This window comes from Anopheles merus, chromosome 2R, assembly GCF_017562075.2.
Source record: "Anopheles merus strain MAF chromosome 2R, AmerM5.1, whole genome shotgun sequence".
Classification (NCBI taxonomy): Eukaryota; Metazoa; Arthropoda; class Insecta; order Diptera; family Culicidae; genus Anopheles; species Anopheles merus.
The window spans coordinates 6,049,321-6,064,835 of NC_054082.1; the positions used below are offsets into that span (position 1 = coordinate 6,049,321).

At 49.5% G+C, this 15,515-nt stretch overlaps 3 protein-coding genes across 5 annotated transcripts in view; 2 read left to right on the plus strand and 1 right to left on the minus strand.

Annotated features, from left to right (window-relative positions):
• Nucleotides 1-50: 50 nt before the first annotated feature.
• Nucleotides 51-10,537, plus strand: LOC121587905 (RNA polymerase II-associated protein 1). Its single transcript, XM_041905223.1, has 7 exons — nucleotides 51-2,307; nucleotides 2,390-2,472; nucleotides 7,704-7,938; nucleotides 8,072-8,223; nucleotides 8,295-8,907; nucleotides 8,979-9,557; nucleotides 9,671-10,537. The coding sequence occupies exons 1-7, from the start codon at nucleotides 373-375 to the stop codon at nucleotides 9,893-9,895; spliced, it is 3,822 nt and encodes a 1,273-aa protein (XP_041761157.1). The 5' UTR covers nucleotides 51-372; the 3' UTR covers nucleotides 9,896-10,537.
• On the minus strand, nucleotides 2,400-5,036 carry LOC121587907 (general odorant-binding protein 69a). 2 transcript variants are annotated; one of them, XM_041905225.1, is made up of 3 exons: nucleotides 4,736-5,036; nucleotides 2,965-3,241; nucleotides 2,400-2,884 (listed from the first exon to the last, which is right to left on the minus strand). In XM_041905225.1, exons 1-3 carry the CDS (start codon nucleotides 4,820-4,822, stop codon nucleotides 2,784-2,786), a joined length of 465 nt encoding a protein of 154 aa, XP_041761159.1. In that variant the 5' UTR covers nucleotides 4,823-5,036; the 3' UTR covers nucleotides 2,400-2,783. The 2 variants fall into 2 exon arrangements, with proteins under 2 accessions (XP_041761159.1, XP_041761160.1); XM_041905226.1 differs by lacking the exon at nucleotides 4,736-5,036 and adding an exon at nucleotides 3,319-3,490.
• Nucleotides 10,538-12,384: 1,847 nt separating the features above from the next.
• LOC121590474 (bumetanide-sensitive sodium-(potassium)-chloride cotransporter) overlaps nucleotides 12,385-15,515 on the plus strand; it is a 31,951-nt gene continuing 28,820 nt past the window's right edge. The window contains exons 1-2 of one of the 2 annotated variants that reach the window (XM_041910196.1): nucleotides 12,385-12,696; nucleotides 12,788-14,339. The gene's annotated coding sequence lies outside the window, so the exon portion shown is untranslated. The remainder of the gene's footprint in view (nucleotides 12,697-12,787; nucleotides 14,340-15,515) is intronic. The other variant, XM_041910197.1, reaches the window with a different exon arrangement.

Sequence of the window (15,515 nt, forward strand, 5' to 3'; positions counted from 1 at the left end):
ATTGGCGAACTGTCAAACGGTGCGGTTTGTTTGAACAGAGTGACCAGAAACACCGATTTATCTGTATTCCTACCGATTTTTGATATGCCTACCCACTCACAGATGGACGCCCCCTAAAACCACCGATACCGATAGGCAGATTAGCTACACACTCGCCCCCGCCCACTCCCACCTGGTCCAACGCTTCAAAACCTACCAAAAACTATCGACAAAATAATAAACTCTTACCGAAAACTACAGATCAAATTTTGGCGCTCCCACCGAAATCTGCCAAAAAAATCTAGCCACACTGATTGAGCGCGGAAATTGTATACAAACAGTTTCTTCGCGCATCGTACGGTGGAAATAAAGGTGTTCAGCGTTTCTGAAAAGATGATTAAACGACCCTCAAAAAAGGATAGTGAAAATGAGATCCTGCGCATGCAGCAAGAGTTCTACGCGGAGCAAAACCGGGACGCAAATTTCCAGCCCGCAGCGAAGGTTGTGCGGGTGCAGCGCGATGGCGAAACGCCGGCAGCCAGCAGTTCGTCGTCCTCGGCCGGTGGAACCGTCCGCCAGTCGGAGTTTGCCAAACGCCGAGCGCAACGGCTGCAGGCACAGCAGGCTACAACCCCAGCAACCGCTGCGGAAAACATGGCTACCGATGATGAAGCAGAAGCGCCCACCGAAGAGCAACCACCACCGTCCACGGAATCGTTGGTTATGGGAGAGGTTGTGGAGCGAAAGCCGGAACAGACGTTTGCGGCCGATGTAGTTCCGTCGACGGTGGAAGGGTCGTTCCCGAAGACGATGCACATAACGGCGTACCCGGTAAAGTCGCAGGCGGATGGACCTAGGAAAAGCATTTTTGCGCAAATGATTTCCAAGGGAAAGACGGCCCAACCGCAGAAGATTGAAGCGGTCGAGTCGAAAGATAAGATCGAGTTTGAGGAGCCGTCTGGCAGCGCACTGCTTGAGGGATGGGACGCAACGGAAATACACAATGAAAACTTACGCAAGCTGAATCAGATGTCTATCGAGGAGATTAGCAAAGAGAGAAGCCACCTGTTGAACACGCTCGATCCGAAGCTGGTCGAGTTTCTTAAAGCGCGTAGAAAACCGACTGCTGCTGGTGCTGCCCCAGTTGCTAAGGAACCTGCTCTGTCTGAAAAAGCAAAGGAAAAGTGTAAGCCGGTGGCGAATCCCGGTCTACTTCCCGCCGGCATGGAGGTACTGAAGGAGAAGGGCTCGGAACAGTGGATCAACTTTGACGTGCTGGAACCGGAGAAGCTCGAATGGACCAAGGACATTGAACGTAGCGTAAAAGAGCTGAAACCGGGTGAATCGTACGAGGCGCGTTTCGATTGGAAGGGCGTTTTGCAGCCGTACGTGGCGAATACGAACCCGCAGCAAATGGACGACCGGGAGCTGTACCTGCACGGGGAGGACGCTCAACGGCCCGGTTACACGCTGCAGGAGCTGTTCCGCCTGGCCCGCTCGAACGTGCTGCAGCAGCGTATTTCCGCCCTGGGAGCCATCGCCGGTATGCTGAACATACTGAACCAAGGCTTTTACGATGGCGTACTGGAGCTGCCCGTTTCGAAGGTGTTCTTTTTCCTTCGCTTTGCGCTGGACGAAAACACACCGTCGGTGGTTGAGGTCGCTTCCCGCGCGCTAGCCAGCCTGTTCTACAACGATACCGACGAGATTCTGCTCGATACGGTGTTCGATACGGAGTACGGTATGGTGCAGCCGGAACTGGCACTCAACATCACCCACAGCCACGAAGAGAAACGGCGACAGCGCGAGCAAGAGATGGCGGCAGGTTTCGGGGCGATGAATCTTAGCGGAGGTAAGGCATCCCGCCCGCCACGGAAGGCCCACTTTAAGGCGCATCTACCCGATCCGGACGATCCGGACGATGTGCACAATCGTGAGACGATGAACGATTTCCATCTGGCCGAGACGGACCTGATGGAGTGTCTGGTGCGTACGAACATACTCGAGCGCATCCGGTACATTCTATTTGCGATGAAGCCGGAGGGTGCGACCGTCATCAATTGTACCAAGATATTGATCCGTTTGGCACGCACCAGCGAGCAGATGGCGCTAAAGATTGCGACGAACGAGGCGCTGATCGGTGGATTGGTGAAAAACTATCTTACCTCGATCGAGAGCCCGGAGCGTGAGCATCAGCCACAGCACGTGGTTTTGAAGTTGGTGCGAGTGTTGTGTGGCTATGGGGCCCATTTCTATGACCTGTATCTGAACCGGTTTCATGTGGTGCAGCTCGCGAAGCGCTACGTCTTCAGCAGGAAGGATATTGATGTGAGTAGCGGAGGGGAAAACGAAAACGTTGTCTAATACTTATGCTAATAATTGTTTTTGTTTTTGCTTTCTGGTTTTATAGATGAGAATGATTCAAGTACAAATCGAAGCATTTCGGTTCTTTCGTTTGCTGTTGAACTGTAAGCCAGACGACGAACTGTACAGGTAGGTGGAATTTCGTTTTAAACCAAACAAAAACATGTCCTTTCCAATCTTACTACGTAAATTCATTACATCTAATATTTCTCAAACATCTTGTCGTTTAATGAATTGATTAATAGCTGATTAATGTATTGCTTAATAACACAAATCACTTGGGTCCTGTACGCGTTGGTTGTCCTTTACTGTTAAACCTAAAGCAAAATTGCCTTCCCTAGCATGGAGCAGCAAACGTATCGCTAATGCTGAAACTGTACATTAAGTGCAATAGAAAGGTAAAACAAACACATTGGAAACGTTGGTCATGTGCTGCCGATTCACTCCAGCACCAGTAGATGGCAGAATTTGATCACCTCGTCGTGCGCATTGAAATAACATTTGACCGTCTCGTAGGCGGTTTCGCACTTATCCGGCGTTACTGCAGCAAAAAAAAAAAAAAAACAAACAAACCAATCATATCATATCACCAACCCTGCAAAACACGGCCACGGCGCTTACCGATGTGGCTACATTCGCGCGTTAAATGGTCCACCGCTGCCTTCACGTCGTCCGGGATGATGTAAAGCAGCCGGTCGAGCAGGATGCGCCCGGTCGCCTCGTCCACCACGTCGATCTTGTCGAACAGGCAGTGGATGTAGCACTTGGCGGCCGGATCTGCCGGCACGGTTCCATCGAGACAGGTGCGCAGCTGCTCCTCCGAGGCGCCCGACTCGGCGATACAAATTTCGTGCAACATTTTAGCCGGCTTTTTGTACCGGTCCGGTATTTCGAATGACTGTCGACGGTGGCGAGAGAAAAGGGATGGGAAGGGAAAGTTAGTACGGTGTAGGAACCAACAAAAAAAAAACATACTAAATACGACACATGGGGAGAGTGTTTGCTGACAGAGCCCAGCTTGGCACTGAAAAACATTCGGCTACTGTGATGTCATTGGGAGCAGAAATTGAGGGACAAATCGGGTTTAATTTGAACGTTGGGGCAGCACGACGTGGAGACGTGTTTTTCCCCCCTCCGTGAACTTGTCATGTAGCACCACGGGAGACGAGCACAGCTGAAACCCGCACCTACTTCGATGTGCACTTTGCTAGATTGTATGAACTTCAGTTTTCGACGTGTTGCAATATGGTAATCGAAAAAGTAGTCGCATCAAACTAGCGGTAACCACCTTTCGAGTTTCAGTACGTGCAAATATTGAACTTGTGTAGCTGCAGGACATCCCCCCCCCCCCCGGAACCGGTAACACCTTGTTCCATAGAAGCAAGAGAGGGGGGGAAAAGTAACGTTTCCATTCGTTGGCAGAATCACAAAACCGAACGCTCTTTGCCGGCTGTTGCAAAGAGCCTTATGACGCATACACTCCAAACAAGAAGCAGGGAACTATGGTAGCATGGTAAACGAAAATAAAGAAACTTCTTCCCACTTGCAGATGCCGCGCCGGGAAGTTTTGGGCAAGTTTGACACGTAAGCTGCAGCACCAGCATATGGCATAGGGTGGGAAGAGGATCATGGCACTTCCCGATGTGCGACATCGATAAACGCTCGGACGTCGTCGAACGCATAAAGCTCATTAAAGGCCGCTGTAGTCGGTGATTGCACGCAAGTAGCACCATAATTCCCGGGAAGATTGTTATCCCCGTGATGTTGATGTTTTCCCACCAATTACATTCGAATCGTGTCGTGCGAGGCGTAGACACTTCCCGGAAAAAGGAAGCTCCAACGGTCGCACATCATCATCGATGCGGTGTTCAGCTGTGTGTTTGATTAGCATGTGCTGTGTTGAGAACCGTCCCCAAATCAGGCACGGAGTTTGGGCGAAACTTTGCCGTAAGAAGTTTGTTTTTACCCAAAACAGTGAATATTTTCAAACTCCGTTCGATGTTGTGGGTAGAATTTCCGCCCTTTTTTTTGTTGCACGTTGAAAAGTAACGCACGAACCAGCGTGTTGTGGTGCTGTTTGTGCTACCCCTCCCTTAGAATGTTGTTTATGCCCGTGTGCGGGGATAAAGAACCATAACTTCCGTGAAAGGTTACGCTTTTGATGCGGAAGCGTGTCATGGTTTGATTTTTTAGATTTCTCTCGTACAACAAGGATGCATGATACGGGGGGTGGGGGAAACTTTTTGCCGAACAAATCCTGTTCCATTTTGTAACTTTTGCGGTATCTTTTTCGTATTCGCACAGATTGGAAGAAGGCGATGCGTAAATCCGTATGCAAACAGCGTACGGGCACACACACACACTATCCAAAACGCGTGCTTATCAAACTTACGGCCGAAAGCACAATGTACACCGTCAGCAGGACGAGCACGACGACCAGGATGCTCATCTTGTTGCGCGTATTCGAATATGCACACATCTCACACACGTACGCAGTCACACTTCCGGCAGCTTTCGCAGCTTGTTCGATGGCATCGGCATGATCCGATCCGACAGCACAGGCACAGGCACAGGCACAGAGCACAGAGTTCACGGCGCGGCGTGGAACGTTTCAATGTGTAATACGCGAGAGAACAAGTGCGCTTCCGGCGGCAGCGTATACGGTGTGCTTTTACGCAAATGTTGTCGCTTCATCTGTTGCGCTGGTTGGTTTTTATATGTGTGGCATGATTTGGGAGGTAAAACTCAACACTCAATCTGCATATCATTTGCGTGAGAGTGCAACTTTAACACACTGACGCTCGTCAGTGTGATCATTCCGCTGGCCAAGTGCTTCCGGCACTCTGAATTGAGGGTTTTTTGAATATTGAACAATATTTCTGCTATGTTGTAAGGTTGTATGTAACTGTTAAAGAGTTCTCCCTAGAAGCCGGATCAAAACACTTTGCAAAAGTGCAACTGCAAAAACAGAAAGCTGTGTATGTGTGTGTGTGAACAATGACACAACAATCAATTACCATCGGTGCGTTACGAATGACCTCCCCTCCGCCCGCCGACCCATGCCCACCGGAAAGCGGGACAGATCATAACCAACCACGTCGATTACCACGGTGGTTCAATTGAATATTGATTAGAAAGTGGCGGTTTCATCGAGATGATTTCGCTTCCATTTTCGTTCGGTAATAACAGAGCACGGGAAGGCGTGATGGGAGTGATTTGCATAAAACACCCTCTCACCCTATCGCCGGTGACGTCCTTCGATACATCACGACTGCACCTGTGGCGTACACGCACGAACAGAGTTTCATTACGCAGCCAAACATTGCGCCGTGGAATAGTAAAACCGAACAGTTCTGTCGGGGAGCGCGTGTACTGATTGCGTGATTTTTGTGTGCGAGGGGCGCGTTTGGTAATGGTGATGGAAAGAGAGCTGCTTTTTAGGGATTTCCTATGGAACCCAGCCGATGTTTATTGTTTGCCATAAATCAATACGTAACACCGTGCAATTCAACAGCGTGGCAAGTTGTCAGAGCTTTGGACTGCGGCACAAGTGTCCTGAATTGGTCTTAATGGTGGATCGAGCCGCTTCAGCTACGACGTGCAAGGGCTTTGCTGGGCTTTTGTAAGGTATGGAAAGGACTTTACAGGGATTGATACACCGATGCTGTGCCAGCTGGTGCGCTTGCCGATAAGAGAATTGTAATAGATAAGGAAATATCATGATCGTTGGATGGAATCTATGTCGTAAACGCGTAGGTTAGTAACAACATGTTAAAAGTAAGGTGCAGCTTCAAGGCAGCTTCGTGGCAAGTGACTTGAGAATAAGTATTTCTGTGGGAACCCCTGAAAGTATTTCCTGATTTTAGAATAACCCGTTGACCAGACCATCCTGTGCAAGTCATCCCAGATGCTGGCATGCGATGATGATACGGAATACATTGATCTAAGACTCTCCTATATAGCTAAAGGCTATCAAAGAAAGTAGGCGGTAAAGAACCTGGGATTTTAGATAAACGAAGCGAAAATCAAACAAATGGTAGAATCACCAGTGGCTCTTCTAACAAATCCAGACCCAAGTAGGAGTGACATACAGATATATATATAGAACGCAGGTTTGACGCCGTCCAAGATTTCACCTATCTCGGGTCAAGGGTCAGCATCGATAATAGCATGGATGCTGTGTTACGCGAAACGATGCTGGATGTAGCTCACTTCCATGAACCAGTTGCTATGGTTGAAGTTGGGACTATATCGTATGTTTATAGTACCAATGCCTGTGAGGCATGTACACTGTGCAAATCTGAGGAACCCCAGTTAGTCGCGTTTGAAAGGAAGATGCCTAGAAGGAATTTTGGCCCGTATGTGTGGAAGGACATTAGAGTAGCTGCTACAACGACGAGCTATAGGAGCTATAGCATCTCAAGCTCGCCAAGCTCTGGTAAGCTTGCCATGTTATACGCATGAAACCGGACGACTCAACCCGTAACGTCATGTTAGGTCGTCCACAACTACCGAGACAAGATTGCGTGACTTTTAGACTTCTTCTTCTATTTCTATTTGGCGTAACGTCCTACGCGAACATGCCGGCCTATACAGGCTTTCGAGACTTAATTCATTACCACGCAGCCGGATAGACAAATCCTTACTACGGGGGGACGGTCCATTCTAGGCTTGAACCCATAACGAGCATGTTATTGAGTCTTTCGAGTTGACGACTGTACCACGGGACTGCCTCTTTAGACCAAGAAGGTCAAGACCTCAAAGTAGCGGTAGTATCGCATTAGTAAGTAAGTTGACTAGACAGTGTCTTTACCGTCGGACCAAGATGTTTTCATAGCTTCAGTACTCGGGATCTGGGCTGAATTACTTAAGCTTCAAAAGGGTCTCTAAGGGTTTTAGGATATATTTTGACATACAAAAGTTCCAGAAGGTATGGATGACCCTCTCCAATGCCAAGTGGAAGAGGAGTTGATCAAGCTCATCCTCATTTAGGTGTCCTGTGATATTAGCAAAAGGTCCAAAGAGTTTACCATCCACATTCGCAAGGACATAGTGATGGTTTTGATGATTCTAACAAGCCTGGTAGATCTAATTTAACCAGGAATCTAAAAGAGGTGATTTTCTTCGACACCAATTCCCCAAAATGCGGTCCGTTTCCACATCCCAATGATCCTGTTGTTTCTGTGTACTTCAAAAGCTTCTCATTGTGGCCACTTACGCGTCCTATGAATAGTTTGATGAGCAACCATTATGTGGCTCATTGCTTCCCTTATTAGATGCTCAATCGTTTCGTTTATTCATACTGCTCACCTTTTCCTCCCTCTCTCTCTCTCTTTTCTTCCCCAATCCACCACCACCAGCGATCTTTGGCCCGCCCTGTGCTACCTGCTCCAGTGGCACTATCAGCATCTCATTTTCGACGAGAGTGGCCCATTCATCATCCGCCAGCATGCCGTCGCCTTGTTAGCCCTAATTGGCCCGGGGCTGCAGCGGGATGCAGTTTGCTCCCGTGGCGATGCATCGTCGTTGGGCGAAAAACTGTTCGCCTGCTGCTCGAAATGGTTCACCGCGGCCGAACGGAACGGTGCTAACGAGGTAATTAATTATCCGAGCAGCAGCGCACTCGGAATAATAATAAGCTTTGCTGACACACCCGCAGAACGGTTTCCGGTTCGAACATCCAGAGGTGCGTGTTAACTTATGGTGTTGTTCTTCTTCTCGTTCTCAGTTCTCGCAAAAGATCCTGCTGGCCGGATGTCTTTGGATGGTGGGCCGAGCCCGGGCAGCGGTTGGGATGGAAGCGTACAGAACGTTCCGGGCGAAATATCTCGCTCCCTTCGTGCGCAGTTCGCGGTTCCGTGAAATCATCCAAACAATAAGGTTTGTTTGTGGTGCTGGGATAGGAATTACTTCGATACTGACAACGCTTTTTTGTCCAATATCCTCCAAAGTTCATCTTCGCTACTGCTGACGCACTTTGAAGACCGTTCCCAGTACGGCATCGAGTCGCTGCCAACGCTGGGTGCGGTACAGGTGCGTCGAAACCAAACCGTCCCGACACTAATCGTCACGAGCAGCTATCCGGTGTTTCTGCTCCATGCGCTACTTCATCTCACCGGGCAGAAGAAGGAAGAGCTGGAGGAGGTGGACACACGAATGCGAGAAGACATATTTGGGAGTGCTTCACCCCACCGGTCCTACCTGGAAGCCGTCTGCCGACGAACGCGTAATGCGGAACAGCAACAGAGTTTGATTGGAAATTGGTTTGTCCAGACGATCGAACAGCGCTATCTGCATGATGTGTTGGAGTTCGGTTCGGTGGACTCTCCGGCAATGGAGTCGGAGAACGGCGCAGTTCGTTCGTGTCGTCTTCAGCTCGCGTTCTTCCTAACCTTCTCGCTTAGCGAAGCGTTTTATCCCGCAATCGTGAAGCTGTTTGATGATTTCATTTTCAAGCTCGACTACTACGGCTGCCGGGCGGCGGAGCTCGCCGTCACCGGGGCGGACATGCAGCGGTGGAAGTTTAACTACAAACTACTGACCCAACGCGCGATACAGAACGAGGTGGGAAATTTCAATCAAACATTTACATCGCCCCAAAAATCGATACTCTCACAGCTGTGTTTGCTCATCAGGTCAATCTCGCCCCGGCACGGGCCGGTTTAACGGCAGCAGAATGGAAAACGCCCCTTCTGCGGCGCACCTGGCCCTACAGCCCACTGTACCTGCTGGTGGAAAAGCTGGAGAAAGGACCGGCCCACCGGCTGGAGCAGCTTACCGAAACCGCCATCATCGGTAGTGCGTTGCGGTTCTCCGAGCTGCTGGAACGGGCTGGCGGTATTGCAATTGCCAGCCCCACCGAACGGTTGATGTATCTGATGGCAGCGTTTCTTGGCCCGGACTCAAAATTCCTCGAACCGGACCTTTCCGCGCTGATCGAACGGCGGCTGGCGGAGCTGCGGACCATCGCCGGGAAGGAGGCAGCACAGCGCACGGTGTTTGAGTTCGAAACGGCCAAAATGGAAAACCGTAAGAGCTACTACGGGCTGTACCAGCTGGCGCTGGACACGTTCCAAAGCTCGAGCTACGGGCACGGTGGGTTCGGGTGTCTGCTGATGGTACCGCTCGCCCAACGGTACGACGTTCGCTGGCGCAACATGGTCTGGTCGGAGTACGTTGCCGTGCTGCGATTTATCACCTGTGGCGAACGGGAGGTAAGGAAGTCAACTACACCCGGTATCGATGGGTGGTTCGATTTGATTATCCTGCTCATTCTCTCTCTCTCTCTCTCTCTCTCTCTCTCTCTCTCTCTCTCTCTTTTCGTTAGCTGTTTGGTACGCTGGAGGAGTACTTGGAGCCGGCAGAGACGGACATCGTGCTGCTACGGTCGTACGGGCAGGCACTGAACTCGAACCTGCTGCGACCCGGATCGATACCGCATCGGGTGGCCAATCACCACGTTCAGGTGTACCGCTCGAAGGTGAAAGTGATGCCAGAGCAGGAGCAGCAGCAGCAACAGGACAACGGTAGCAGCAACAGCAGCAGCCGGTGAGCAGGAGCTACTGTCACTAATGAAAGCAAACGGTGCGAGAAAGTATCGGGTGCGATAAATAAAGCGTAAATTACGCTGGGCCCTAGTTGGTTGGCCTCTTCGCACCACCAGCGCCTGGGTGTGTTTGTGTGTGTGGGATGGGGGTGTGTATCCGGAGGTGAATTTATCACGCGTCCTTGTGGCCTGCTTTTTGCCAGTGAGTGACATGCTCGAGTGACACATAAGCTTTAATGGGCTGGGAAAGAGCAACCACACTGAGTGTTGCAGCATTGCGTAGCGATGCCTAGTAAGGCTTAAGGTGCGTTCAGCTGGTGCTGGTGAAACAAATGCCGGAACATTATCATTGCGTATCTTCGGTTCGTTAGCGCCTCGCGTAATGCTTTATATAAATCATCATTCAAATACTATGGATCGCTGGGGAATTAAAGGCAATATCCTTGCTCCTTGCGAATGCTGAGAAAGATATTGAAAGAGAAAGAGAGAAAGAGAAGGAGAGAGAGAGGGAACTGATATAGCTATCGTAAGTCATATTTATTGTATCGTATCGACCCATTGTTCGACAATGTCGTATGTCGAAGTGCCATTCCGTGCCCTCAATGCCTTCTCGTTTGACAAAGTCTGGCGTCCGAAGGGCAGCATCCGACCGGGGGGGGGGGAGGGCTGTGACCGATAATACTGCGTTCCAGTGTGCTGCGACAGATTGCGCTTTGTGGTAGCTGTTTTGCACCACCTTTAAACCGCTTCGTACCACAAGCACACCCCTCTCCCTCCCTTACACACGGTACAGCGTAAAGCACGCGCGTTCGAACTTACCGAGGCGTGAAGCTCGTGGCATTCCGAAGGATGAAATTTCGCAACGCTCACCTCCCTACACGGTCTCCCCCACGGTCTGTCGTTGGCGTATTATCCGTCGCGGTACCGAAATCCCGCCATCTCGGCAATCGGTTGACTGACTTTGGGCGTACGGTCTCGGTTGTGATGCTGCTGCTGCTGCTGCTGCTGTTGGCACAACGCTTTCACGCTTCCATGCCGAACGGAAAACATCCGATTCCCATCCACCCGATGGGGTATAGGGGTATGGGGGTGTGGGTGTTGCAGGAGACCAACCTTTCCTTTATCCCGCCGCATTTTACACCTTGCGAGGAGTGTGCTTGTGCCTTGGGCTTCTTCTTTTCATCGAATTAATGTACTTGGGAAGCTATCGTGAGAAAGAAAGTGGTGGAAAGTCTTGGGCTGATAAGGCGCATCCGAAAATAAAGCTATGCTAGCTGGGGTTGTGTCTCGATAAACGGCAATGGGGAGGAAAGTGGGTTTTTTTCGCGCTCGACACCCAAGCACGTGCAAGCCAGAAGCCCGCTGTCGGTTCGGTGTCTCTCCAGGTCGGAATCAAACAATAAAGCAGAATGGAATGGGGCAGAGGGAGTTAGAAAAAAGTTGCACGCGGGAATAAAAATACACACTGCCAGAGGCTTGGAGCTGTCCTTTGCTGCTTTGGTTCTCCCCGTTTGCCGTCACCTTGGGTGAGATAATTTAATTTTAAGATTAAATGTCTGCAACTGAAGTGCGGTGGTATGCGGCCGGGTGTATCGTGTTCCGATTGTAAGACAATAATCCCACGCTTTTGTGTTCAGCTTCCTGTGGCAGCGATCAATTGTGTGTGATAAAACAAATCGAAAAAAATATAAAATCCCCAGATAATGCTCGTGACACGGAAATCCCACAAATAGCTCTTGCTGTCGCTTGGCAAAGGTCGTTCCGATGTCCTGATTTTATGAAAATCAGGCGAAAGGATTAAATTAATTCATAAATGCACACATCATTGTTGCAGCTACAATCGCACTGCTCCACAGCCCCCTGGAGTGGTCCAATCAATCGATCGGTTAATCATGCGTCACACTAAACGGTTAATTATTCCCGCCCATTAAAAACGGCGACAACACCGCATCATCGGCAAACAATACTGGAGGATGTCTGTCGGACGGGCCAAAGAGCCATCCATTCGTTATTCGTGTGCAATTAATTATCATCAATTGGCGCTTCACGGCGTTCAAACGATGAATGAAACGCTCCGAACCGGGTACGCGGTGTGAAATCGGATTCCGAGATGAGACGCCGTGTATGTGAATGTGTGTCACTCAAGCATCTCACTCCACCCGACTGGATGACTCAAATATCGTCTCCTAAAAGGGGTCAAAGATGGGGTGCTAAGGTTAAGTGCTTAATGTGTAGACCTGAGCCGGTCTGTTTGGGGGTGGGTGGTGGGGGGGTCGAATTAGTCACGATGGAATTGACACCGCCACCAAACAGCCCGCGCGCGCGCTGCTGGAATTTGGGAGTGCCAAGCACCAACGCGGCAACAAGTAGCAACCAGCACAGATCGTTGCCTACTACAACGCGTGTTATGAGTTTTCTGTGTATGGGTGTGTGTTTACTGTCATGTTTCCATCGCAGCATGCTGGATTTGTGATGGATGAATGCAATCGTTCTTGTTTGGAAGTTGTTGTCGAAGATGCCGAAGACTGTTGTGTGTGTGTGTGTGTGTGTGTGTTGTTGGAAATTAGTCAAACAGACCAGACAGGAGCCCGCACAGGTTAATACTACGTACAAGTGTTTCCAATTCCGTGCCACTCCAATTGCACGGGGTTTCGGCATTCAGCTTTCCTTTGAACAACTTGCAAACCGTGGCAGATGGGCGCTTACCTTGCCCGAGTTGTGCGCCGAATGTTGGTTCTATTTCGGTACACATCAAAGGGAAGCAAGAATGAATTTAATTTTCAACATTGAATTACAACCATTTACGGGTAAGACTGTCGAACGCTTACCGCGTGGAGAGGCTTTTATTTTGGTCTTTTGCTGTTTCTTGTAAAATCCATTTTTAATTCTCCATTCCAGCAACAGGAGCCTACAAATTGAATCACCCTCTCGGTTTGGCTTACGTTGGCACACGAAACACGAACTCTCCAAAATATTGAATGTTATTTAGGGTTTTGTTTTTTTTCTTCTTCCAAGTCATCGTTTCACTTGGGATTAATTGCGTAGGACAGGAACAGAACTTCCCTCAAAACGTTAGTGCGGTTTAGGGAAGACATTCAAACAACCTGCCTGTATGAACCACATCCTCCATCAAGAGGGAAGTTAACCCCACGGTTCTGACGTCAAATAGGCAGCATAAGTGAGCATATTGACTTCACGTGCCTTGGTGACCTGACCGAACGGTGAGCAGTGCGTGTCTGTATTGAGTTTCGCATGTCGCACATCGCACCCACTAACACCACCCACAGCCGTCACAGTGAAATTTATTACAATTCCCTTTCACGAAGAGAGGAGGCGTTGGAAGAAAGTTCATGGTTTTGGCGAAAGCAAAAAAAGGCTGCTAATTAATCATCATCAGGAGCAAACGACGAGGTATGTTGGGCTGTTTCACCCAACACACACACACAGAATTGGGACTGTAACCGCATAGATCCCTCAGCATCATCTCCGTCGCTTGGTGTGGCAAGCCACTTACCCACATTGCCCACCAGCACATGTGATGATGACCCATCCATCCAGCCGGTCGAATCGATTTTCTGCCCAACCCAAGGACCCCCACCGGCTCCGAGAGTCAATGAAGTCACGTGCCTGGTTCGTCGCTGTCGTTGTGCTTTAGCTTCGGAGGGCGCCGGGTGGGGGATACAGCCGGTTGCGTTTTGGACTCACGTGAAGCCTTTCGAGAAGAGTTGCCAGCACGGCAAATCGAGAATAAGAATGATGTAACACCGGGCCGTCGTTCGGAGGGCTTGCGAAGCACGTCTGGCAAACACTCGCACACAGACGGCGAAGAAGGAACCGAAGCGTGAAAATGCTGTGATGCATTTTTTACACCGAGTGCACTTTTAATAGTTTTGTTGACCGTGAAACGGCGAACGGTGGCGCGGACACGATAGGATGAAAGCAAAGTATAAATCACCCAACCGGGTTGATTGATGTTTTTTTTTTCGCTGCTCTCTCCTTCTTTGGGGGTGAGCATTGCATTAAATTTGATTTTACTTCACGACGCTGATTTGAACTTTTACCCGCTGATAAAGCTATGCAGGGAGAGATAGGTTGTTGTCCTTTTAGGATTGTTTATAAAGCATAATGTTCGAGGAACAGAGATTACCACCGAAAGAAAGAAGATGCACTTGAATTCATAGCGTGGTGCGTTTCAAATAAGGATGGTAATATACGGTTCGAATATTATGGCTAAAAGGCTGATAAACAAACAAGTTCGGGAAGGATACCGTGGCAGAATACTGAGCGCAAAAGCAGGCCCTTTTGCGTGGGAAACGTAAAGCGAAAACAATAGCTTCGTGGAACTTGGCTTCGATTCAACGCCCACAGAAGTAACGATGCCGTTCTTCTACTCGGAGCAGCGGAATGCGTAATCAGTACGCAAGCACGTGTCCAGGATCGGATATGTTGGGTAAGTATACGTTTATATTGTTTGCAACCCTACGGAATCCGCCCAGTCGCCGCAGCACTACGTTTCATAAACAAAACGCCTAAAGTTATGCAACTGTCATGACAAAATTAGCTCTTTTAAACAGTGGCTATTATTTTCTTAGCTTCTTCTACACATAATGCAATTTGAAGATTATTTGCTCTTCGTTTACACATGACGAATGTAACCATAATTGAAGGTTGTGAGATGCCTTTCGTATTACTCATACCGAATTCCCAGCGAAATGGCGAAACAGGAAGTAGTAAAACCTTGCCATTCCGTCACCAACCGCTGGCCGTCTTGAGTTGGTGCATTATTATTGTATGTCATGTAAATTTATAACGCTCGACAGTAATAAAAAGCACGGAAAACAAAAGATAAGCGACGCTGCTCATACACCCGGTAGCACACCATCTTCTGTGGTCGTGTGTCGCTTACAGCTAAAGGGAGCATATATTCTGCCAAATGGCAAAGCCGTGTTAAAACGGGCCGCTGCCAAAATCGGTTCCAGTTCGTTGGTATTCTCCCGGCAGGTTCGCCAACGGTGATCGATTCGGTCGGCGCACTTGGCTGATCACGATTCATTGAACCTGGGAGCTCTCTCTCTCTCTTTCTATCTCTCTCTCTGCCCTGGCCCGCGGCATGTTTATTTTATAGCGGCTTTAAATTTTGTTTACCACCACTCACCAGTGACATCACAATTAATTATTCTCTAACTCTCGTTGCCGCCGTTGCCGCCGTTGCCGCCGTCGCACGTGCTACGGGGCGGCTCGTTCGATCGAATGAATGAGGTCCCGATTGAGACGATTAGATGCATCAATTTACATACAATCATCATTGCCTGAGTGGTTGCCCCCGTGTGCTAGACATTAGACAGACCCGAGGCGAGGGACCGAGCTGCCGCGCGCCAGAAGCGTTTCTTCTCAAGCGTGAGAGCTCATCCGTCAGTTTGGATTAATTATCGCATGACAAGATCGCTTCGCACGTGCTTCCGATGTTATGCTCTTGCCTGGCGGGACAGTGCCGAGGTACAGGATACAGGGGTTAGTCTGCATTTGGAGTCTCCCGACCGACCGACGCCAGGAACCGGAAGTGCGCGCGAAACACTCTGCGCAAACTTCAGTGTGTAAGGCAACGCAGACCGGGCATGGTGTTAGT

Excerpts from the sequence above, each read along its gene's own strand:
- LOC121587905 (XM_041905223.1), top strand. The coding sequence starts at position 373 with ATGATTAAACGACCCTCAAAAAAGGATAGTGAAAATGAGATCCTGCGC. Across the intron at positions 7,939-8,071 it reads AACGGAACGGTGCTAACGAG|TTCTCGCAAAAGATCCTGCT; the intron begins GTAATTAATTAT and ends TCTCGTTCTCAG. Across the intron at positions 8,908-8,978 it reads AACGCGCGATACAGAACGAG|GTCAATCTCGCCCCGGCACG; the intron begins GTGGGAAATTTC and ends TTTGCTCATCAG.
- LOC121587907 (XM_041905225.1), bottom strand. The coding sequence starts at position 4,822 with ATGTGTGCATATTCGAATACGCGCAACAAGATGAGCATCCTGGTCGTC. Across the intron at positions 3,242-4,735 it reads TGTACATTGTGCTTTCGGCC|TCATTCGAAATACCGGACCG; the intron begins GTAAGTTTGATA and ends CACCGTCGACAG. Across the intron at positions 2,885-2,964 it reads GCGCGAATGTAGCCACATCG|TAACGCCGGATAAGTGCGAA; the intron begins GTAAGCGCCGTG and ends TTTTTGCTGCAG.